Source organism: Scardinius erythrophthalmus, assembly GCF_964197995.2.
Source record: "Scardinius erythrophthalmus genome assembly, chromosome: 13".
NCBI classification, from domain to species: domain Eukaryota; kingdom Metazoa; phylum Chordata; class Actinopteri; order Cypriniformes; family Leuciscidae; genus Scardinius; species Scardinius erythrophthalmus.
This window is the reverse complement of record NC_138233.1, coordinates 31950007-31974686: the sequence shown is the minus strand read 5'-3', so window position 1 is coordinate 31974686 and position 24680 is coordinate 31950007. Positions and strand designations below refer to the sequence as shown.

Below are 24680 nucleotides of genomic sequence, written 5' to 3'. Positions count from 1 at the left end.
ATACTTGATGCAATGAGATCCATGCAGACAAGCAATGATTATATCAGAGATCAAATTTGAATAAGAAATAACACATTTATTTAGTAGAAAAAATAAACTTATAAAGGTAAATTAATCACGTTAATATTAAAATTTTATATTAATATTAAAATAAGTTAATATTAAAATAATTTTAAACAAAAATAAGATCTATCTTAGATAGTCTGATAAGAAAGTTTATAATAAATTCCAATGTATTGTATGTAGCCTAACAGATGAAGATTGTGAAGATCAGAGTATAAAAAACGAAGATATGAAGAATGAAAGGAGAGGTAAAAGAAGTAAGAGGTAAAGAGCAAAATATGAGCAATGAATGTATATGCAGGAAACTTACATCTTCTTACATCCTCCTAAACTTGTGTTTTGGTCTGATAAGAAAAGGTTATGAATTGATTATCCATTATGTGTTATGGCTAGGTCGGGATGACCCGTCAAATGCTATGATTGCAAAGATAGACAAAAATAGATTGACAAGGTTTGTTTTGACACCTTTAAGAGAATATTGCAGACAGTTTTTCTTGATTGCTTAAACACTATAACCAGGCTTTTGAACTAAAATTTCAAAACCATAACGCCATTTATCAAAAAGCACACCCATTTCCCTAAACTATAAGCACTATTCCCTGTTTTGACCCATGAGTCAGATTTATTGAACTGTCACTGCAAAACTCTACACACAAATCCCTTCATTTCTCATTGCTTAGACCATGTTGTCATTTAGAAAGCACTAGCATTCAAAATTGTTCACTCAAGTCAGCACAGCTTCAGCTCAGTTAGCACACAATTACCCAAGTGGAAACACTAAAGGCTGATTTATACTTCTGCGTCGGACCTACGCCGGAGCCTCTACGCTGTAGGCAACGCGTTGGTTTTCATTCATACTTCTGCGTCGTTGTCCGCGTTGACGCGCGCCCTGCGTGTGAAACCTGAGGGAGCGGTCCTAGCAGACCAATCACAGCGCTTGCGTCCACGTAGAGTTGACGCGTTGTTACATTTTTGGAGAGGTGCACGTCAGGGTACGCTGAAGGGTACGCGCGCTACACACAGCCTACGACGTAGCTACGCCGTAAGTTCGACGCAGAAGTATAAATTGGGCTTAAGAGTTAAAATTTAACACACATCAATCAGAACCTTCAAAAGATAGAGAAAAGGGCCCAAATCAGTTTATTGCGTTTTGGAACAATGGATCCAGAAAGACATGAAGGAAGAGGGATAAGAATGAGGAGGAGGAAGGGCAAGGACAAGAAGACAAGAAGTCTCAGATGAAATTCAAGCCACTCTAGTTGCCCATGTCTTAGTCATTGGTATGACTATGAGGGAGGCTGGGCTATGAGTAAGGCCAAATTTGAGTCGCTTTACCGTCGCCTCGAGAACCTTCAGGGAGGTGTGGTGGCAAACAAAATTCTATCACTGAATAAGAGACAAACATTTCCAATAGTCTTTGATGAAGTTTATTTTCTTGCAAGAAAAGGCCAGCAGTCGTACAGTCAGACAGTGTGGCTGCAGAGTGTGACAGTGAAGCATCCTTTCTCCTTTATAGTCTTGACTCCCAGAATGTTATCTTTCTAGGCCGATGATGGTATTTCAACCATATGTGGAACATTCTTAGACGTGTCCATCCTATTGTATCCTTGAGTGGAGGCCCTCCTGTCACGTCCCAACACTCTTTACCATTCCAATACAATTCGAATTCCATATTAGAATATGGTTTGTGTGTGCTCTTTTACTGTCATATGATGGTCACACACATCTTACTGTAAGTAAATATAAAAAAAAAATTAGAGAGAGTAAAAAAAAAAAAATAGAAAAAAAAAAGAGTAAAACAGAAAAAAAAAAAATGTTTTTGTGTGTGTGTGTTGTACTGTGTATGAATAAAAATGTGCCAATGTATCCACTGGTTGTGTCTTTTGTGTTCATCATGTGAAAAGGTTTGTGATGGGGGAACCACAAGCAACATAACTGACCAGTTTTGAAAATGTTGTTTTGAATTTATTGCACCAGTGTGCAATATGGGATTTAGGGAGTGTGTGTGATTTTGAGGGCTTGTGTGTCCTGTCTGACGGCTTCATTTTGACCTGAAAATAGGATGTTTGGGGAATTGGGTGAGACGTTATGGATTTGTGTTTATAGTTTTGAGAATACGAGGCATAGTTTCAAGAAATGTGTTTAAGCAATCGAGAAAAACTGTAATATTTTACAGAAAGAGTGATTTATTAGAAAAATTGGTTTAGGCTATTGAGAATTTGGTTCAGAGAATGGGGTTCAGTGTTTTAGCAGTTCAGAAAAACTGTAAGTTGGAATGACTATACTTTTTATGTAATTGCAAAAATTCTTTACTGTATACAATATAATTTTTTTCTGTAACGTCCTGGGTGCTGTGTTCTCCAGTTTTTGATGTAGTGTCTAATGAATGATCTGTAGTGCTTGTGTTATTGACTCGTGTGTGTATGATCTGAAAGCAATGTTTGATTTTGAGTACAGGTGAAATGGTTTTGAAGCAATTGTTTGACTTTGCCAGAAGAATCGATGGTTTTGTGAGTTTAGTTTGAAAATTTGGATTTGTGTTTAATGTTGTGAGAAAATGGGTGAAGGTTTCAAGAAACGTGTCAAAAAACTGTAAGACGAGCAAATTCATGCAAATTCTCTTTCATTCCTGCAAATTGTGTATTGTGATTCTTTGGATGGAAGGTTTGTGCTGATCCTGATCTAAACATTAAAACACAGCGTATGGGAAGAACAACCAAAGACATACTGACCCGTCCATTCTTAAAGCATTTATTTGGCTCAATTCATTGAGAGTAGCCACACACACACGACACAAAATACAGATATGCAGCTTTGTGTTATTACAATCTAAACCCAACAAGCATAACAATATTGATTATATGGTACTTCCTATTATGCTACATAATTAGGTGTCTATAAAACAGTATTTAGGGATATATATATATATACAATAATATACAGTCAAATTGCACGGTTACATAGAAAAAAGCTTTGAATTAAATGAACCTTTTCTGTAGTTAATGTGCAATACTGACTTTCAAAGTTTGACCAAAAGTACAGAAACCAACTGTCAAGACATTTTCATTTTAAAACAAACCCCAATTAAAATTGTAAGATATTTTTCATCGCTAAGATTAAATTATTTGCCACTCAGAACACACTTTAAGGCACAGCTGACATGTCCTGCTTGATTCAAAAGAAGAAGAAAAAAGTTATTTCAAATGAAAAGTTTGATTTAAATGAGCATTGCCACCCATCAGGATATTTGTTTATTCCCAAACAAATGGGATATTCTGTGACTCAACTAAGGCTGGATTTGGGAAGAGCAGAGAATTACTGAAGCAATACAACGAGAGCTGTTTAATGATGATGCAGTTCTCTCCTTCACGATATACTGTGGCGTTCCAGACGACTGTGGAGATTAGTTTCCTCTCGACGAGGCCAACTTTACTGATTTTACAGCATGAAATCAGTGCACTGTGATAGACATGCCCTACGGAACTACAATATATTTCCATATATTTATGATATATGGTGTAAATATACACCATATATATTAATATAATGTTATATATTACAATATATTGAGTTATACATAAGGAATTACCACTTTTCATACACTGAACACTGTAAAATGTAATTACAATATTTAGTAATATTATATTACAATATAATATGTACAATAATTAGTATTATACAATAATTGAGGGTACTTGGAAACCGATTGCCTTAAATTTCTCAAGGTTGTTTCACTCAAAGTTGTACGTTTCTAATATAAAAACATAAAAGAGTGTCAGGACAATGACAGACATTAGGTGTGCATTAATTTGTACTTATTAAACACAAACTTAACTGAATAAATAAAATAAAAATGATCATCAGTGTTTCTTGGTCTTCTGCTGGACTGAAGCACAGGCTTCTACTCTTCAGCACAATGGTGACCCACAAAACTCAGACAACACAAACCCTTTAAATCCCAACAGAACATTAAACACTAACAGATCTCTCAAGATCTCAGCAGAGGAGGTTAAACAACAAAAACAGCATTACCAGCTTCACTTATTACTAACCAGATTGACTTTATTTCTCTCATGCCTCTACAGAAGTTCTTATTGAGAATTAACAGAGGTGTAGATGTTGATGATTTATTGAAAACGATATAATTTTACAGTCACCATGATGGAGATCAGTGTTTGCTATAGTTGGGCTCTTGACTTTTTAACATTTGTTTTTCTCTGGCTGCTGTAACTGTGTGTTTATACGACACATGGCAAAAAACTAAAAATATGCAGATAATCTGTTGGGCATTTATTGCTGATGAGCATCAATAATTATACTGAGTAACAAATCAAGCATTATCATTGATCAAAAGTGTGTTTTTTGGAATATTGGAATTTTAGTCACACACGGACATCAAGAATCAGCTTAAGAATCTCAACAACGGTGACATGCTTCATGCTGCAATGCATTCTGGGAGCTACCATAGTAAAAAACTCATCCATGGTTCCCAGCATGCATTGCAGCATGAAGCATGTCACCATTGTTGAGATTCATATGCTGATTCTTGATGTCCGTGTGTGACACACACACATACAACTTATAGCAGTTGTAAATGTACAAACCATATAAATGTTTTTTTTTTTAAGTATTTGATTACCACAGTGATATTGGTTTACAATTTTATGATCTGACAAACTTTTGTAAATATACCTTGGGATGAGATCTGTGACCCAGGATTTTCAACGATTATGACATCATCAATAAATGATGCTTTCATACTCAGCATTTTTTCTATTGTTTTAAAACACAGTTACAGCAGCCAGAGAAAAACTAATGTTATAAAGTCAAGAGTCGTACTGATCTCCATCATGGTGACTAAAATGTTTTATTATTTTCAATAACATCTAAACCTCTGTTAATTTTCAATAAGAAATAATAATAACAGAAATAAAGTCAATCTGGTTAGTAATAAGTGAAGCTGGTAATGCTGTTTTTGTTGTTTAACCTCCTCTGCTGAGATCTTGAGAGATCTGTTAGTGTTTAATGTTCTGTTGGGATTTAAAGGGTTTGTGTTGTCTGAGTTTTGTGGGTCACCATTGTGCTGAAGAGTAGAAGCCTGTGCTTCAGTCCAGCAGAAGACCAAGAAACACTGATGATACGCTGCATGTTGCTTTATCTAAAAGGCAAAAACTGTACTGCAGTTATTTTTTTCTTTATTCAGTTAAGTTTCAGACATGCACAAAGTATTTGCAGTTTAATGAATACAAATAAGTGCAGTCTATCATTGTCCCAACAGTCTTATGTCTCTGTATTGAGTACTTTGTGTAAAACCTCCCCTTTCCACGTTTTCTAAGTACACTCATCTATAATGACATATTTTTCAATATATATAAAAAGCAGCAATTTCTTTTGTATTATACAATATATTAATACAATATATTATTTCATATATTTTTCAGTATATTTAAACCATATGTGATCATAAAGATATGGAAATATATATTTTTGTTCCGTAAGGGAGTCTTCTGCTGCAAATAATTATGATCCTTCACAAGATCACAAAACTGCATTTCTGATCTACAGCCAGCATTATTTCCGGTGTGTTGGATGTGCGCATGCTCACAAAATGTCTGTTCAAAACAAAAACCCTTTGGGTGCCATTTTACTTGCAGTCATATTTGACATTTTACTGTTGTTCCATAAATGAGACAAATCATCAACGTGTGAAATAGAACAGCTGCATGAACAGTTCGTCTGTATACAAGCAATGCAAAGTGCATACATTTGGATTTTCAAGGAATCATTCAGAAGTATTGCATCTTTACAAACACAGGTGCTTTGAGTACATAAATCTTGTCCAGATATAACAATTCAATAGTTACCATTCCCACATATCCCAAGCTCCATACCACTCATTTTCTAACTCTGATTTCCAACATTCCAACTTTCTTTAAAAAGTTTTTAAAACGATCATCTCCCACTTCCTGGTGCTTTTATTTGCTCCATTTATTTCCCAACAGAATCAACGATCTCAACTCACATCTCTATACATTCACATCTCTACGTTCACGTCCACACATATTTTTCCACACGCAACCAGGCTTTGTCACAAGATGAAGACGAACTGAAATATTAACGTGGTTTATTAAAACAAAAGGGTAGAAAGGCATAACAGTGTGCAGCAAACCACGAACATTGCCTGACAGAAACAGAGTGAACAGAGAGGAACTAAACACATGGTGGTGAACAGCTGTGACGAATGCATCACCACGGTTACCACACCACGGAGTGGCGGGAAAAATCAAACAAAGGAGCACATGTGATGAATGAAAACAAACTGAAAGTCCATGAAAACAAAAATATTGCAGTAAAGTGAAGGCTGTTACACTTATGTTCAGTTAGTTTCTATGCAAAAAATAATGAAAATGTTTCATAACGGTGTCTTAATTTTTTCTTCAAATTTAAAAAAATACTCTACGGCTAACAGAAAACACATTAAGCCATAGGTAGAACACTAATGAGAGCCTAATTTACACTGAATTGTAAGGCTCCATGATACAGCATGAGATTGATATGTGTTTATCAATCATCCCTAAACTTGAGCTGAAATAAATGGCTTTGTGGAACGTAATGAAACTTGTGGAAGTAGATATCGAATGCTGCGATTAGCCAGAACCAGAAGACAAAATAAAAAGTTAAGCTAAACCAAAAAGAAAGCTAAACTAAAACAAACTTTGCCATCTGTGAAATGCGGACAAGTGCTAAAACAAAACCAGCAGCAAAAAAAAAATGATGTTCAGACTCCTCACAGATGGTCAAGGAAACATTAGACGTTCAGTCTGCATCCAAAAGACATGCAAACAACAGCTAAACAAACCTTTTATTGATATAACATTTATCAAGATTATGTGTTCAGTTATGTTTGTGTTGTAGTATGGTGAGAGTTATAATAAACAAAAACAACAAAATTAAACTGATCATTACAATTATTTTTTACCTGAAAAGTCCCTAAAATTAAAGCTGAAAGTGCACAGTTATTGTATCAATTCAGTTCTGAATTGTCAGCATACACCCCCACCCCCCCACCCCCAACAACATTTGACCGTACAATAGTACAACAGTTAGTCCTTCATCTACTAGCTGTTAGTATCGGTTTCACACCAAACCGTGTACCAGCCATGGTTATTATACAATAAAATAATTAGGTATTAGGGACAAAATATAAAGTCCAATATAGCAAGATTTGACATGAAAATTTAAAGAGAAATAAAATTAAAATCCAAAACAAGATTTATGTTTTGGGGTTAAGCACAGATCAAGACGACAAAGACTGACACTGTCAGACAGGATGCAATAAATCACCTATTTTACATGTATTAATATGTATATATATATATATATCACTTTTATTAAAATTGTTTAAATGTGAACATGGAAAAATGGGCTATTTTAATCTATTTGCAGAGATTCTTCATTATGGGAAATGGACAGTTTATACGGAGTAATTTGGATGCTTTTACCCAGCAGCAAAAGATCACCAGTTGAAGAGCGAGTTCTGTCCTAACGTCATGAAATAGATCTGACTGCATCCACCCGACTGGACAGAAGCAAAAAACACCTGCAGAGAAACAAATGCTTTGTTTCATACCTTTTAGTCATTCATATGCTTATAATGCCCAGACAACCTCTTTAAAATGGTTCTATGTTATGGGATTTCTGGGGGAATTTGGAGAGATTTTTGCCATTTCTAAATGTGATGATACATAAGCATATAGGAATTTTCTTACTTTATCGTTTCTCTCACACAGGAACTTGAGCTTCTGAGCCTTTTTGTGCATAAAGACTCCCTCCAGACTTCCAGTCTTGGCAGATCTGAGTTCGATGGCTTTCTCCCCCCATCCCATCACCTGATTTGATTGAAGGTAGGCTGCCATACAACAGAAACAGATGCAAATCAACATCAAGTCAACTAGTCACGAAGAAAGAACTCTAGCTTAAGCACACACAAAAACATTCAACAAAGTGGAGACGATTTGGTACAAACATGGTTTTCTATCATTGCTGTTTAACATGAGCAACTCTGAAAAAAGAATAAGTGAAGTTTCTAACATTGCATCAATATATTCATCTGAATTATATGAAGGAGATGTGATCAAAAAAATCATTTTAACGATTAGGCAAAATCACCTGAATATGAGCACGACTGCGAGCATGATATTAACAAGATAACATTGAGTAAATTATATTTGAGTCACAATATTACCAGTAATATTGTCGTTATATCAGTAATATCGTATTATTACCAGTAATATTGTCGAGGTAAGGCACCGTTCTCTGTGATCGAAACTCAGGTTTTCACCTTTATTTCCCCCTTAGGAAACCACAGAACACCAAGAATGTGCCGTCATTTGTGCCAAATTGAATTTGTGGTTAGCTCATCAAGGTTGTATTATATTTGTATTATTTTTTTAGTTTTTATATATGTATATACTTTTTAATTCTATCTTTTTATGTAACCGATTTTGGCCAATAAAGTTTCTAAACTGAACTGTTAGTTTGTCGTCAGCAGCAGCAGCAGCAGCAGCAGCAGCAGCAGCTCACCAACATCCCATACCAGACACAGGATATCCTGAAGACCAGCTAGTCTGGTCCATCACCACTCATCTAGTGCAAATAGACTCAACCATGGTAATGGTGTTAGCACTGATCATTCAAATATTCCTCTGCTGCCATTGAGCCGCATAGAGAAGATTAGCCAGACTGATGTGGTTATTCAACGATGTAAAGTTCTACACAATAGTCTCCTCCATCTAAGACTAATAGTCTTACTAATAGTTACTCTAGACTGGAACCACTATAGAGATGAAGTTGTCTTGAAACCTCTTTTAAGGAACACTGCTTTAAAGTTGAGCTCTGGTAAAGTAAGGGAATGTGAGACTATGTAAGTCTTGTACCGTCTCTTGTTTATTATACTGAACACATGATCTCAGTAGAAAACTTTTGTCACATCCTCCAAGCTGAGACCACAGCATGTTTAAAAGCCTGTTCACACCAAGAAAAAAAACGAAAAAAAAAACAAACAAAAAAAACGATACAAGCGTCCACATCAACAGATGATAACGGTATGTTTATTCTAAGAGTGTGCTTCAGTTATGTTTTCAGAACATTAATGCATATATTTAGCTCTGAAAGTGATTACAACAATATGTTCTAGTTGTGGTGACAGACTCTGCAGGGCGTTTTCAGATCTGTACATCACTTGCTTTTTAGAGTAAAGGTATTTGCGTATTTGGCGTGCTGTCCAGGGGAGGGCTCCGAGCTCGGCATGTGGCCCGAACCCAGAGTACTCCCCGTATCCCTGGCTGGGATAGTAAGTAGCCGAGAGTGAGGAGGCGGGGTGGCGGAAGGGTTGCAGAAAAGACTGTCAATGAACGGAGGTGAGTCGGCTAGATATATATGCCCCTGTTAGAGGCAATGAGGTGACTGGAACAAGCAGGAATCCGTTCAATGCAAACTTTATTTTACAATAAGTAGAAAAATACAGCTATACAGTTCAGGAAACACGCTCGTGCCAACAGTCTATTGTTGTACCAAACAGTGGCGGTTCTCCGACCACGCTCACGCCACATTCACACCCCCCCCACTGAATGTTACCATTGCCATCTTAACGTCGTGGTAACATTCAACTAACACAACATTTAGTCTCACATTTTTACACACAATAATCCTACATATATTGCACCCAACCCTTTTATATCTTTCCAGCATCCCAAAAATCAATTGTATGCTATGTGTGTGCACCTGTGAAATGAGGGAACATGCCCCATAGTCTGTATATGTTCACGGAGTATCTTCGTGACATCTCCTCCCCAATCGTACTTATTGGTCAGAACATTGTTAATAAAACATAATTTATTACAATGTAGCATTTTCTTCTTGGTTTGGTTCACTTTCACAAGGCAACATTTCAAAGCTTACAAAAATGTGTTTAGGCAAGTCACATGTGATTAAACTGTACTCTTATTGCTCAGAGTTTCCTCTGCATCAAGATGAACTGACAAGTTCGCTTCGTGATTTATCTTAAGAAACACGAGAAGTGCCAGTAATACAAAGTTTCAGTCATCATTCAAGCTAGAATGGACAGGGACACATTAATTTATTCCCATAAATTAAAAATTAATTTATAATGCCGTTAGAGTAGGAATCAAGGCTTCGTCGGGACAGTATTCTTGCAGTGCAGGGAGAAGAGCAACATTTTACACAACATTTTAAGATGAAGAGGCGCAATGTGCTCACTCACAGAATCAGACACTGCTGCTTTTTATATAACACATTTCCCGTTATGAATTACGATACCGCTTGGTTCCTTGGTTTCGTTGGGTCGGATTGCTTTCTCACCTCAACTGAACCACCTCATAGTTCGTTTTCAATCGGGCCGAGACCACCTCGATCAGGCGATCTCAGAGCGATTGTTTTGGTGCGGATCCGAGCGTGATTTGCGTGTTCATATTTGCCTAAATTAACTGAACAAACAGAGAAAATGCACAAAGTTCCGAAACAAACGATCCTCAGAGTGCGATTTTTAAGACTTTATTATTCTTGGTGTGAACAGGTCTTAACACAGGACTGCTGTGACTTTCTCCACACACAAATCTGCTCATATGTAGGAAGTGGGCTGAAAGATGACTCATCCACCCAAATGACTTGTTTTGCTTTTTCGTATTTAGAATCTCATTCGCATGTCAGTACAAGAACTGCACCTCAAGAGCAGTAAAAATCGCTTACGACCAGACCGCTTTTAGACAGTTCCATTAAAAACCAAGAGAAGCAACAACAAAAAAACACACACATATTAAAATGAAGCTGCATTATCTATAGAGAAATCATTTGAGAGCTGAAACTCACCGACAGAGGCGGGCATCTCCCCCCACTGCAGAACTGTCTCCTTGGTGATGCGGCCATAGGTGTCGATATAGATGCCCTCATCCTCGTAACACAGCAACAGCTCCATCCCACTGCTGCTGGGGAGGATGATGATGGCATGCGGACGAATCAGACCTTGGATCTGAAACACACAGACATTCTGTTATAAAGATGAGAACGGTTACTGCCTTAACAAATACAGAGGTCACAAGTACATAACTCTACTGTACTGTGTGTATGCCATGCTGTCAAATTATCCATAGCTCCTCTTCAGTACATTTACTGGTCACGGCATGTAATACAGCAGGGGTCAGCTGGTCGTAACATAAAAGTACTACAGCCAATTATTATGCTAAGGCAATGTATATTAAAACAAAATGACTACCTATTTTCATTTGAAAGTTGCAAACATAGGCTATATGTTTTCTTCAATAATGTGTTAATTTAGGGAAGCATATTATCACATGCTGTCACAAAAAATAGGTGTTTTCTCTGCAGCATCTTCAATATGATGATTTAATTTCCATAGAGCTGCCAGACCCAGAATATTATTGAGTTTAATTCAGTAGTTTTTATCGTAATTGGAAAACATGTTTGAAGCACCATTATTCTCTATCTATTATTTTATGAATGGTTTTGAGCATTTAACTAAAAAAAAATCAGTTGAAAGATTCAGGCAGTTTACGTGAATTGTGACAATATTTATAGATAAAAATGCATGTCTGGAGTACATTAACTCTTTCCCTTTTATTGATGGAATTTTTGATCATTTATGCACAGCGCTTCCCCAAATTGACGGAAAATGCTGGCGATGGCTGGCAACTAGCAAAAAATGTAAGTAAAGAGTCAATGTTATGTATAGTTGAGATATTTAACATAGACATTTATGCATAATATAATTAAGTCATTTTAATTAAGTTTTTTTAAAGAGAGGAGCAGATAGAACATCATTTTCTAGAAAAGCAAGATTTGAAAATCCCAAATATATTGTCATAAATAACTTATAGCTTATAACTGATTAAATAAACATCTTTTTTATAATACCAATTGATTTAATTATATTACTGTTAATAAAATGAATGTAACTTGTCTAATAATGTATAACATATGTTTATGTTAGTGATCCTGAAGGGTCCCGAGTCCAGTGCTCCCAGAGGTCTTTCCACTCTCTTCAGTGCTTCTGATGTGTCTGTGGGCCATGTACATTTCCCCATCTGACACAGAAGTCACAGTGTCCACTGCCCCAAGTCCAGTGGTCCTAGAGGTCCTAAATCCGATGGTCCCATGTCCAGTAGCCCTGGAAGTCCCAAGTCCAGTGGTCCTGAAGGTCCTAAGTCCAGGGGTCCCAGAGTTTCTTTCAGTGTCCTCAGTGCTTCTAATGATGGCTGCCACCATCCGATGTGTGTGTGCCATGCACACTTCTCCATCTGGCACAGAGACAGTGGTGTCCACTGCAGCACCCCCAGAGGTTGCAACATCTGTCCAGGAGGTCCAAAGTCAGGTTAACCATCGTCCAGTTGTCCTCCCAAGTCTAAGTTGCCCTGGAGGACCCAAGTCCGGTGGTTCCATGTTCATTGTTCTCATGTTCTTCAGGTAGTCCTGGAGTTCCTAAGTTCAACATTCCCCAGTCTGGTGGTCTCAATTTCAGTGTCCCATGTCTGGTTGCTTCCAAGTCTGGTGGTCCTGTAGGTCCCAAGGTCTTCATCCACACTGTGATCTCCAACTCTGTTGGCTTCGCCCTGGTGTTCTTCAGCCATGACAGCTTCACCTTGGTCTTCAGCTCCGTCATGGCCACCTGCCTGATCCCCAATGGTCTTTTGCTCCGCCATGATGTTCATCTCCACCGGCCTCACCTTGGTTTACTTTACCATTTATTTTTATAGTTTGAATGATTGATTTTGATCCAGGTAATGGGTAAGGCTTTCCTCCAACCTTCTCAATGGCTCAGCTGTTACCCACTTCTGGGTTGTGCTGCATGTTTCCCTATGGGCTGGGCACATGGGGCGGGTTGCATACTTAAAGATCCAGACAGAACAATTTTTTGTTATTTTTACTTTTTTTACTGTTGTTTATTTCTTCTTTAGACATTTGTTTAATGCCTTTTCAACTTCATTTAACCCTACTGGTTTATTCTGGTGCCTATTTTGGTGGCAATTTAGTTTAAACGGTTAGTTCACCCAAAAATGAAAATTCTATAATTAATTTCTCACCCTCATGTCATTCCAAACCAGTAAGACCTGCTTTCATCTTCAGAACACAAATTAAGATATTTTATATGAAATCCGAGAGCTTTCTGTCCCTCCATAGTATAACGACTGAGACAAATCAGACACAATTATTTGGGATATTTAACAAATAATCTTTAAAACTCACTATGGTTCCATCCCCAACTAGGGCAAGAACCATGACTACCATCAGATAAGATGGTTTTATTGCTGTTAAAAATGTGGTCATGTGGTCAAGACTGAGGCCATAGGAAAGACATACAGCCCTAAAGACATAAATTACTGTTTACGAGGATACTTGGAAAGACGGCATTTTGACAAACAAGTATATGTATTCAACTCTTGAATCCCAATAAGGCGGCAACAAGAACTCAGTTCAGTACCCATGTTTTCATGTTTTCAATCATGCAGCGTCTCTCAGACAGCGTTCAGAAACCATCTCTTAGACAGTGTGCACATATAGTTCTTTTTCGCCGCTTATTGCATTTTAACAGTTTTAAAACACTTGTTTTTAAACCGCAATGCTTAAAAACAAACGTAGCAAATGATAAGCTTTCGTGACCACGCAGCACAGCAACATCACGTGAGCATAACCGCTATAGAGACGATAGTCCAAATTCTCGGTTCATCTGGTCTACTGGTATATCGCCCCACCTCTACTTCATTATTTTAGTGGTAACTCTTTCCCCGCCAGCATTTAAAGAAAAAAAAGTTGCCAGCCGCAGCCAGTGTTTTTGATAAATTTCACAAAATTGGCAACCAGAATATTTTGTTGTATGAATATCTGAACATGCAATATATCAAAGAAAGAACAGAGCCTTTGCTTTAAAACAAAACAAAAAACATCTAGCTTCATGCATTTTTTGCATTGATGCTTTTTTTAAATAACACTTGAATGTGGCTAAGTTTTATATATATATATATAATTTAAAAGTTAAGAAAATCTCTTTTTTTCAAAGACTACAACATGCATAAGCGATGCTTTTATCGCTTGTTTTTGCTTCTTTTTTTTTGCCAGTGATTTGATCCGAAGATTCTTTACTGTTTCAGGAGATGCGTAAAAGTGCAAGTGAAAACATGGAAAGCTGGAAAACTCTGTTAATCTCATAAATGACAGAAAATTCTGTCAATGGCGGGGAAAGGAGTTAATAAAATTATGGTGAAATCTTTATCACACATCACTTTTAAATAAATGCAATGACCATGTAATTTAGTTCATTCAATAACAAGAATGAGGTTAAACACATTTTAATATTAAAAGTTATGCGTTACCTTTGGCTTAGCTTAAAAAAAAAAAAATGTAACCACTTTTTAAGCGACTACAAAGCATTAGAATAGATATTCTCAATCATTTGTACTTACATGTCTATGTCATTTCCACAATCACACTATACTTGCCTGACTCAGAAATAAATTCACACACACTGTACTGCCATCCCTCTGTAGAGCCACCACAATCCTGAGCATCAATACGGGCATCCAGAGCCGCAGAGAAATCCTTATCCTCTGCCGCGGGATTCTCATGAGCGCCAGCCGCGCAAACACACCGACACAAACAGAGAGTGTGTTCCCAAGTGGGAGAAGCAGAATTACACCACGCAAAGAGCAGCTTGAGTGTGGAAGGACTTCGCTAATGAGTGTGTGCAAGTGAAAGCCAACAACTACGCGAAAGATGGAAAAATGCAATTGCATTAAAAGCAATGTGTGTGAGAATATGAAAAAAGTGACAGAATGAACAAGAGAGAATGGGAGGGAATGAATGAGAAAATGTTGATATGGAAGGCTACATGATTTAGTGCCGCCCAGCTTCCAGTTCTGTTTCTTGCCGCTAGTTCAACTCTAAATTTATCTACTGCCTGTTATTAGAAGAAAAGAAAAAACGCTGTGAAATACCAGGTCATTTCAATGGGCTTATGCTTTGGGAACATAGCAAAGGCTGCAGAGTTATTTTAGGACGAGAGATCAGTTTGGAGAAACTAGCACACACACACACACACACACACACACACACACACACACACACACACACACACACACACACACACACACACACACACACACACACACACACACACACACACACACACACACACACACACACACACACACACACACACACACACACACACACACACACATTGTGAGGGTGAACTAGTCCGTAACTATGTGGGACACCTCAGAGGAGTGTGGGCCGTAGCTAGGAGGGGGTGGTGGATGAACACTACGGTCTTCGCTCTTCCTCACTGTAAATGATACACTACTGTGTGGGTGTGTGGGGAAGTCAGCAATACAGTCAAATGCAGCTCTATAGCATCACATTTTTCACACATTACATTTTGTTCTACATGCTGTTCATATTTATGCCATCTCTAAACTGTAGCGTTTGGTAGAAGGAAAACGAGTGTGATGTGGTGACAGCATTTTCATATGCCTGCTTTTGTTTAAGGGTGAATCTCACGAAAACACACCCAAGCCAAATTTCACCCCAAAACCAAGATCATTTTGATTACTTGTGAAACAAAGTAAAGGTGCAAAATATCTATCTACAGTATGATGGTACAAAATTGTGGTTATGTGATGTCTCAGCTGCTCTGTGCTATTAGGGTTAAACAGAAATCTGAATTATTATGTTTTCAGATTTGAAACGACTGTGTGTTTCTGGACCCTTGTAACGAGAATCTCTGGCCAAATACACAAGGTAGGGTTGATGGAAATATAGAGGTACAGTTATCAATTCTTTGTTTTGCTTTTAAAGTAAGCCAGACAGGCAACACAAACAACACATAATAATGAGCATTTAAAATATAAATTAAGCAATATAGCACATACATAAAGCTTGCCGCAGCGACACCAGCAAACATTGCATGAACTTTCTGATATTAAGACTTATTTTGAGATCAAACTAAATAACCTATAATATAAATAACAGCCAACGAAAATATAAAAAAATGTAAGACATAAATATAAATTATAAACAAACAAATAAATAAATATACAGCAAACTGAAACACTTAAAAGAGAAATATCAGTGCAAACATAATCAGGCTGATGGACAAGTAACCTTAAAGGGATACTTCACCTCTGGGAAGATGAATGTGTATTTAAAATAGGTCATTTAAGTAGAAGAAATGTGAAGAAATGTTTGAATTTGGAGCTTTCTAGACTGAGAAAAGCCAGAAAATGTATTTTTGGCTCATGTGGATGAAAGACAACAACTCCCAGAATGCACTTGCTTCGCTGCCAGTTGAAAACAACAAGGCTAACTTAGCCTATGTGATGAGTTTGCCAGGGATTTGCCAGGGATCTCTAGAGATCGCCCAAAATGTCAGGGATTCGGCTTTTGTGTTCTACAGTCGCCATTCATTCATCATGTTTACTGTGGCGAGTAGGACGAGGCTGACGGCTGCGGGAGAACAGCGCGAGGCCGGTGGCATCATTACTGAGACGCGCCGGGTCTCCCATCTCTCACGGAGGAGCGGGAATTTTCTTAGCAAGGGTAAAACGCACATCAACCGATCACTTGTTTAGCGTTCATGTAAACACTACATTCAGATTCACCAATCGGAATGAATTCAGTTAGATTGAAACAAAAGGTGTGCATGTAAACAATGAATGGCGACCGCAGAAAGCAAAAGCTGAATCCCGGACATTTTGAACGATCTCGACGGCCGGACAAGTCCGGGAAAAGGAAGATGGTAACCCCTACTTACTCAGCTTTCTCCAACTATTCAGCTTTCTCCACAGAACAAGAGCCTGCTAGCTTAGCTTCCAAAGAAAGACGGCTGACTGTGTGTACATTCTGTGAGGGAGATCCCACCCTCTATGAGGAAAACATGCGGAACAACGCCATCTACTGGCTGTAGTCTTTAGCCTCTGGCCAGAAAATCCTCCGATGACGCAAAATGACGATTTTTGCGTCATCGGAGGATTTTTTCCAGACGAAAAAATACATAAATCTCTTGTCTCAGGGGGATATGAGGGTGGAAAGCATGGTAATTCGAAAATACTACAGGTTTTCTACTAATACAAAGCTTAATGCTAAATCCTGAAGTATCCCTTTAACATTGAATGAAAACTCAGAGGTCTGAACTTAAAGGTCCCATTGCATGAAAATTTCACTTTATGAGGTTTTTTAACCTTAATAAGAGTTTCCCTAGCCTGTCTATGGTCCCCCAGTGGCTAGACGTTTTGATGTGTGTAAACCAAGCCCTGGGTATTTTTGAGAAAATGAAAGCTCAGACAGGCGAATCGAGAAATCTCCCCTTTCTCTTCTTTGCCCGCAAAGAAAATTTGTCCCGCCCATGAGAAAATGAGCTACGCGAGCGCGATAATGGTTTTTCCTTGAGAGACATCATGGCTTGCAAACAAGCGAAGCATGGCAGTTGCTCAGTGTTTGGATGTACAAATGAACACAAAAGTATTTTTTTAGTTCCTTCATCCGAGCCTCTGAAGAACCAGTGGGTTATATGAATTTCTGATGTGTAATTGTTCAAGTTCAGACAGATAATCTTTCTCTCAAAGTCGTTCAATACTGTTTATGCATCAGTAAATCAAGCCAGTGACTAAACGATCAACTTCACATCGTTTCTCTTAGTAGGATGAAAATAATCTTACTTAAACTGTGATTAATATATATACAGACAGTGATCAAAGAACAATCCCTTTCCAATCGCACAAGCTGTCAATCACACAGCGCTGGACACTTGCCAAAACTCGTTATGAAATCAATGACACTGTTATGCTGCACAACAAAGCTCTTACTGTACTTACCTCATGTTTGCATTGGTGAAAGCATTAATGAGAGTGCAGAAACTGTGTTGCAAGGAACTGTCATTCATGCGATCAACAGGCTCTCATCTGCTCAATGCTCATCACTGCAACCTTTTATGTGATGGGATAATGTCTAAATACTTGTCACGATTCGTTAATCTCGATAGTAAAAACGTATAATAGCTGTAATAGTAAAAGTTTTCGAGAGAGTTCCACATGTAATGCTAGATATTTCATATTCAAGCATGTCAGCCAATCACAGCAGTGGGCGTTTATACTTAAGTCTCACAGCAGACACGCCCCTTCAAACAGAGCGTTCAAATCAGAGGCTAAAATTAGGCTAGGAAATATGCCTTTTATTTCTAAATTATAACAACTTTTGATCTAAAAAACATACTAACATTATAAGGGCACCCCAGGAAACATTTTAAAATAATAAAATAATCCATGCAATGGGACCTTTAAACACAATTATATACTATTATATAAAAATTAATAAACAAAATATAGCCTATGGCAGCAAACGCAAAACCCAGAAGCACTGCAGTGTATTTACTACATCTACAGCATAGGAGAATGACACAGAAGAGAAGAAATTCTTCAATAAAGTCATTAGTTTTGTTTGTTTTTTGCACACAAAAAGTATTCTCGTCGCTTCATAACATTAAGCATGAACCACTGGAGTCACATGGACTATTTTAACGATGTCTTCACTTCCTTTCTGGGCCTTGAAAGTGGTCGTTACTTTGCAGTCTATAAGGGGGTCAGAAAGCTCTCGGATTTCATCAGAAATATCTTCATTTGTGTTCTGAAGTTGAACAAAGGTCTTACGGGTTTGGAACGACTTAAGGGTGATTAATTAATAATAGAATTTTCATTCTGGGGTGAACTAACCCTTTAATTCACAGAACACACGTGCTAGTTTGCAGATTTTCTGCCCGAACAGCCATACTAGCGATCTATCACTACGTGACAACGTTTTTCTTTTCTTTTGTCACTAACCGACTGATTAAAATTTAGTTGACCAAGCTTCTTTTTGTCAATTAACGTTTAGTCGACTATGAGGGAGCAGCCTTACTGTAATATTCTCTCTTCTAGCTCTTTTACAGTATTTACATGTAGTACCACGATGAAATATCACATGTATTGTACAACAATATTTAATGATTGTACAAACAACTACACAGGAACATTAATTTAGATCTCCCACAAACAAGATACTGACACTGATACTGAATTTCACAAAGGTATTTCATGATGAGAAACAAATTATTCTACAAGTGCAAGGTTTCTTTAAAAGACATGAATAAGATGAAGGCCGTTCTGAGTTTTTAAACATGACATCTCAGTTCTGAAATTAGTGCAAAAGTGATTGTAAAATAACAAACAAACAAATAAAAAAACCTGTACTTCCTATAAAACAGGAGCAGTACTATGCCGGGACACTCATTTTCAAAATGCTAAATAAATTATTCTGACACATTTTATACTGTGACTGTTCAAATAGTTTTAATGTATGCATACAGTACTGTATGTATCAGTTAAGTGTTTTTGTGAATTTATGCTCTTAACCATGTTCAGTGGTGACAGATCCACTAAACATTGTCCCACCATCAGTGCAGACAACACTGGGCCATTTATTTTAACACAATGTTACAGCTGACCCCATTAGATGTTTGCTTGATTTTTTCAGTGACCTAGCATGCTAGTATTACCTAAAAAAAATCTAATTACAACAGACAGTTGCACGACTGCAGGTGTAGACAAGTGCTTGCTGGGATACTCACATGACTGGGCAGGTACAGATCGAAGGGCGTCCCTGAATCCACATCAACAGCATGAAAGCCATAGTGAGACCCATAGATGACCTTTAACCGCTGTCCATTCTCCACCGTCAGGTCAACTGAGAGGGGCTTCTGAGGCAGTGAGCTGAAGGACTGACCGAAGATAAAAAACAAATGAGTTACTCATCTACTGAAAAATAAACAAAGGATGGACATAAAATCTAGTGCCAAAAATTATTTCATTTTTTATTCATTTATTTTTTCAGGTGAGTTTCTCCACTAATAGACTGATTGACAGTTTACTGTCAGGTCTAATATTGTTTCTAACTGCTTCAATTTAATACTGTGATTCATAAAACAAGTCACATTCCAAAACCCGACTCACACATACATTTTCAGAAAATTTGTGATTTGTGAACGGAACTGCAAACTGTACAGTTACTCTAAACTGCACGCACGCACGCACGCACGCACACACACGCGTATATGTGGTTTACGGGGACTATGGAGATAGAAGTAATGTTTTTTTATACTGTACAAACTGTATATTCTATCCCTTACACTAAGGCTACGTTTATACGACAATGATATGCTTAAAATGGAGAAGTTTTTCCTTTGCGTTTTCCGCCTACATCATTGTCAAAACGATCCCCATTCACACGGATCTGCGAAAACGAATAAAAACGCTGTATTCTGCTGCCAGGCCATTAGATGGCGACGAAACACTATAGACTGAACATTTAATACGCATGTGCACGACATCATCGTCTTCAGAGATTCACCTTTTTGTTGTTTACACGGAGAAAACTTGCACTTTGAAACCCATTTTCAAAAGTTTGCATTTCCAGACACCCAAAACGCATAAAAAGTCTTCCATTTTTAGTTGAAAACGGTGTTGTGTAAACAACCCCTGCCCCTAAACCTACCCATCACAGAAAACTTTTGCTTTTTTTTCAATAAAAACAAAAACACAGTTTAGTTTGTTTTTTTAAGCCTTTTGCTTTACGAGGACACAGAAAGTATCCTCATTAACCATGTTTACGTTGTAATACCCATGCCATTATAAACATTTGTGTCCTAATAAACCATAAATAAAAGAACAACACACAGAGACTTGAGCAGTGTGTCATCTGAAGGTTTTACATCCATGTTCACTGTTCTCCACTTTGACAGATGAACTTGTGCCTTGACTTGTCAACTGTGATAAGACTTCCCAGAGCTTTGAACAATGTCATCTTTGGTGATGACATCTTCAGTGAGCAATCACCTGATTTTAAATGATGATCAGATCACGTACAGGGGTGATGTGTGGAACAACATATATAAGATCATGTGTTGCATGAAGGACAATTAATTGTGTGTGTCGACGCACTCAGTCCGAAATTTGCAGCCACAAAGAGCATGTGTTCATTCCTGATGCATTACCGATGCAATCATAATTACAAACTTTTTCCCAGAGTGTTCATATTTAGCAGCATTAAAACTCATTTGGTGTCAAAAAAAATAAAAAAATAAATGCATTTCACGTTTCATTTATCCGTCAAGAACAGCAGCGAAACATGATGCCCATTGCTACACTAAACTGAGCAAGCCAGCTTCAGTTAACAATTTCTTTGAAAAAAGAACATATTTTCAATGACATTTTGTAAACATACTATGTTTTCATGTCCATAAAAATGGGAAGGACAACAATCTGATCTAAATGTTATAAATATAAACGGCAGAACTTCATGTCAGAAGTAGAGTTAGTCTCACAGGACAGCAGTGAAGTAGGGCACGTACTCAAAAATGACCCATTTCCAAAAACACCCCAGTTACATTATCTATCATTACACTATCCTATCCTTTTTTCTTTTCTTTTTTCAAATGGAAGAATATATAAATGTAAACAGCAGGTAATTAGAAACATCACATTAGAAAGTATGGTTATGACCATAACTGCCTCCTGAGCCAAAGCAATTATGGACGTACTGTACTAGGAATCTCAGAAACCTTTCAAGAGCTTTATGTTTCAACCTTTTCTTTAAAATTCACTGTGGTTTCCAGGTGAAATGAACACTAGTGGCAGTAAAACACCAAAAACCTTTGTTCATTTTCACACAAATTATGACTGGGGCAGATTATTGATTAATAAGGACTTTTTGGCACAGCTTTTCTGACGTAGTTTACATTTACATTTATGCATTTGGCAGACGCTTTTATCCAAAGCGGCTTACACTTTTACACATTTCAAGGTACACATTTACATTCTTATCAGTTCTTGCTTTCCCTGGGAAATGAACCCATGACCTAAGCACCAATGCTCTACTGTTTGAGCTACAGGAAAGCTATAGTTAACTTGCTCGGTAGCTAATTTTTTTTAAAGTAAAATCAGCATAACTTATGGGCAGTATGACAAATACTTCTATGATGCACAAATGTTTTATAATTTAATAGGTAACACTTTGCAATAAGGTTCATTAGTAAACATTAGTTAACTACCTTAGATAACATGTACTAAGAATAAACAATACTTCTACTGTACATCTTTTATTAATCTTCGTTAATATTAACTAATACATTATTAAAATTAAAGGTTGTATTTGTTAACATTAGTTAATGCACTGTGAACTAACATGAACAAACAATGAACAGCTGTATATTTATTAACTAATATTAACAAAGATTAATAAATACTGTAACAAATGTATTGCTCATGGTTAGTTCATGGTAGTTAGTTAATACATTAACTAATGTTAACTAATGAACCTTACATTTAATAATTACTCATTTTTAATGATAATGTGACTTCTTTGGCATGGTGGTAATATCAATCTCTTTCGTTTCTTATAATTTCCTCTTTGTATTAATTTTTCAGTTATGAAATATAACTAAAAATGTTTTGCCATACTTTGTGACATTTCACAGAGATCATCTCTACTAGCATACGAGACTTACTTTGAAAGCCATGAACTTGTGGTATGGCTTGGGAGCCCATGCATAGATCTCCACAGCGCTCCTCAAGGCGATGACCAGGAACTTGATTTTTTCATACCGAACTGAAAGAAGTTAGTGTTAAATGATAATCAAAATGGAGATTACATGCAAGAGAGACATTTATCAAACTATTCTAGCCTAGATTATTATAGAACCAGTGGCGAGGCCACATAAGGGCCAGGATGGCACTGTCCCACTCAATCAAAGCTGCCAGAATATACTAATGGACTGGAAATAAAACTAAACTGACCATCTTTCCTATTGTATCCAAATTGTACTAAACCGTGACCCCAAAACTGAGGTACATACCCAACCGTGACTTCTGTGTAACGTTACACTCGTCTCTGACACTTGTCAGGATACTTGGTACTTTACAGGACTGATAATACTTCCTCTTCTGGTTTGCTAGATTGAGTTCACCAGGTATTTCTGTGCAGTGTGTGTATAATAATAACTGTCAGTGTTTTTAATTATAATACTTAGTATGTTTTATTGGCTTACCTTGAATGTCTGCTCTAAAAGGAGTTTAGCCCTTGTATACTGTAAAACTGCCTGAGATGTAGCACAATGATGTTTGTTAAACATATTTAAAATGGACTCACCTATTTTGTAGCTGACACATCCCTCCAGGTCTCCCACTGAGGTCCAGCCCTGTTTCTTTTCCACCTCTGGATCATTATGCAAGATCTTATTCCTCAGCCAGGACAGGTAGTACAGCCTCAGCTTGTTTTTCTTACCTTTCCACAAGAAATAAACAATAAATTAGATTCAAACTATATCTATACACTACCAGTTAAACGTTTCAATGGTTTTGAAAGAATGGTTTCTTCTGCTCACCAAAGATGCATTTACTTGATGAAAAAATACAGTAAGCAATAAAATTGTTCAATATTACTAGTTTTCTATTTGAATATACTGTATTTTGTGTCAACTAGACTCTCCCCTGTGAAGGCTTCATTAACACGATTGCTGATCCTCAACAAACTCGTCTCCATACCGGCTTGACTCCGATCTTCAACCAGATGAAACTGGATAATATTCTGATTGTTCCAAACCAATCTGACTTCTGACCTGTAATGCTGCCTGAATCATAATCATACACTGTTCATTCATTGACCAGAGGAAAACTTTTTTGCATTATTTCCCTGTTATCTCTATAAAGCTGCTTTGAATCAATCTGTATTGTAAAAAGTGCTATATAAATAGATGTGACTACTATTTTAAAAGGCAATGCTGAATTTTCAGCATCATTACTCCAGTCTTCAGTGTCACATGATCAATTTATCAACAAATCTTTTTCCAACATTTACGCCCAAAATTCCAAATCAAAAAACACTATGGGCCATATTTTAACGATCTGAAACGCAATTAACCTTGTGGGCGGGTCTTGGCGGGTCTTGCACCCGACGCAAATCTAAAATGGGTTGGTCTGAAGTAGCTTCATTATTCATAGGTGTGGTTTGGGCGTAACGTGAAATAAACCAATCAGAGGGTCATCTCACATTCCCTTTAAGAGCATGCGCGCTTGTTCCATGGCGGATTGCTATTATAATAGTGGATTTGCCAGGCGCACGCCAGGAGCGGTTCACAGCCGAGGAGACCAACGTTCTCGTCAGGGCCGTAAAAGACAGAGAAGTGACATTGTATGGGGATGAGAGAAACCCACCCAAATTAGCTTCGGTTAAACAGGCGTATAATAATTTGGGTAAATGTGTAAGCTAGATTTATGCCTATTTTTTTCACATCTTCATGGACACCACAATGATTTCCCTCGTGTGGAATATTTTTCCTTGTAATTATGTATGGTTTGCAAAAATGGGAACTGCTGCCTGTGTAGATGAGAGAAGCAAAGTGTTTGCGCGTTGTGCACACGCTACATTATGGCCAAGCATGCACCCTTAAAATAGCAGCTGAATAACACGCCACTGACTTTAGACTAGGTTTTTAATAATTTACC

General features: G+C 37.3%; 1 protein-coding gene across 5 annotated transcripts in view; it reads right to left on the bottom strand.

Moving 5' to 3' along the window:
- Positions 1–7439: 7439 nt before the first annotated feature.
- LOC308700779 (traf2 and NCK-interacting protein kinase) overlaps positions 7440–24680 on the bottom strand; it is a 78696-nt gene continuing 61455 nt past the window's right edge. For all 5 annotated transcript variants that reach the window (XM_081382553.1, XM_081382555.1, XM_081382554.1 and 2 more), the window contains 6 exons: positions 23326–23460; positions 22685–22785; positions 19751–19900; positions 10951–11110; positions 7833–7972; positions 7440–7663 (listed from right to left, as the gene is read on the bottom strand). In XM_081382553.1, the coding sequence (XP_081238679.1) occupies positions 7580–7663; positions 7833–7972; positions 10951–11110; positions 19751–19900; positions 22685–22785; positions 23326–23460 (770 nt within the window). In that variant the 3' untranslated portion in view covers positions 7440–7579. The remainder of the gene's footprint in view (positions 7664–7832; positions 7973–10950; positions 11111–19750; positions 19901–22684; positions 22786–23325; positions 23461–24680) is intronic.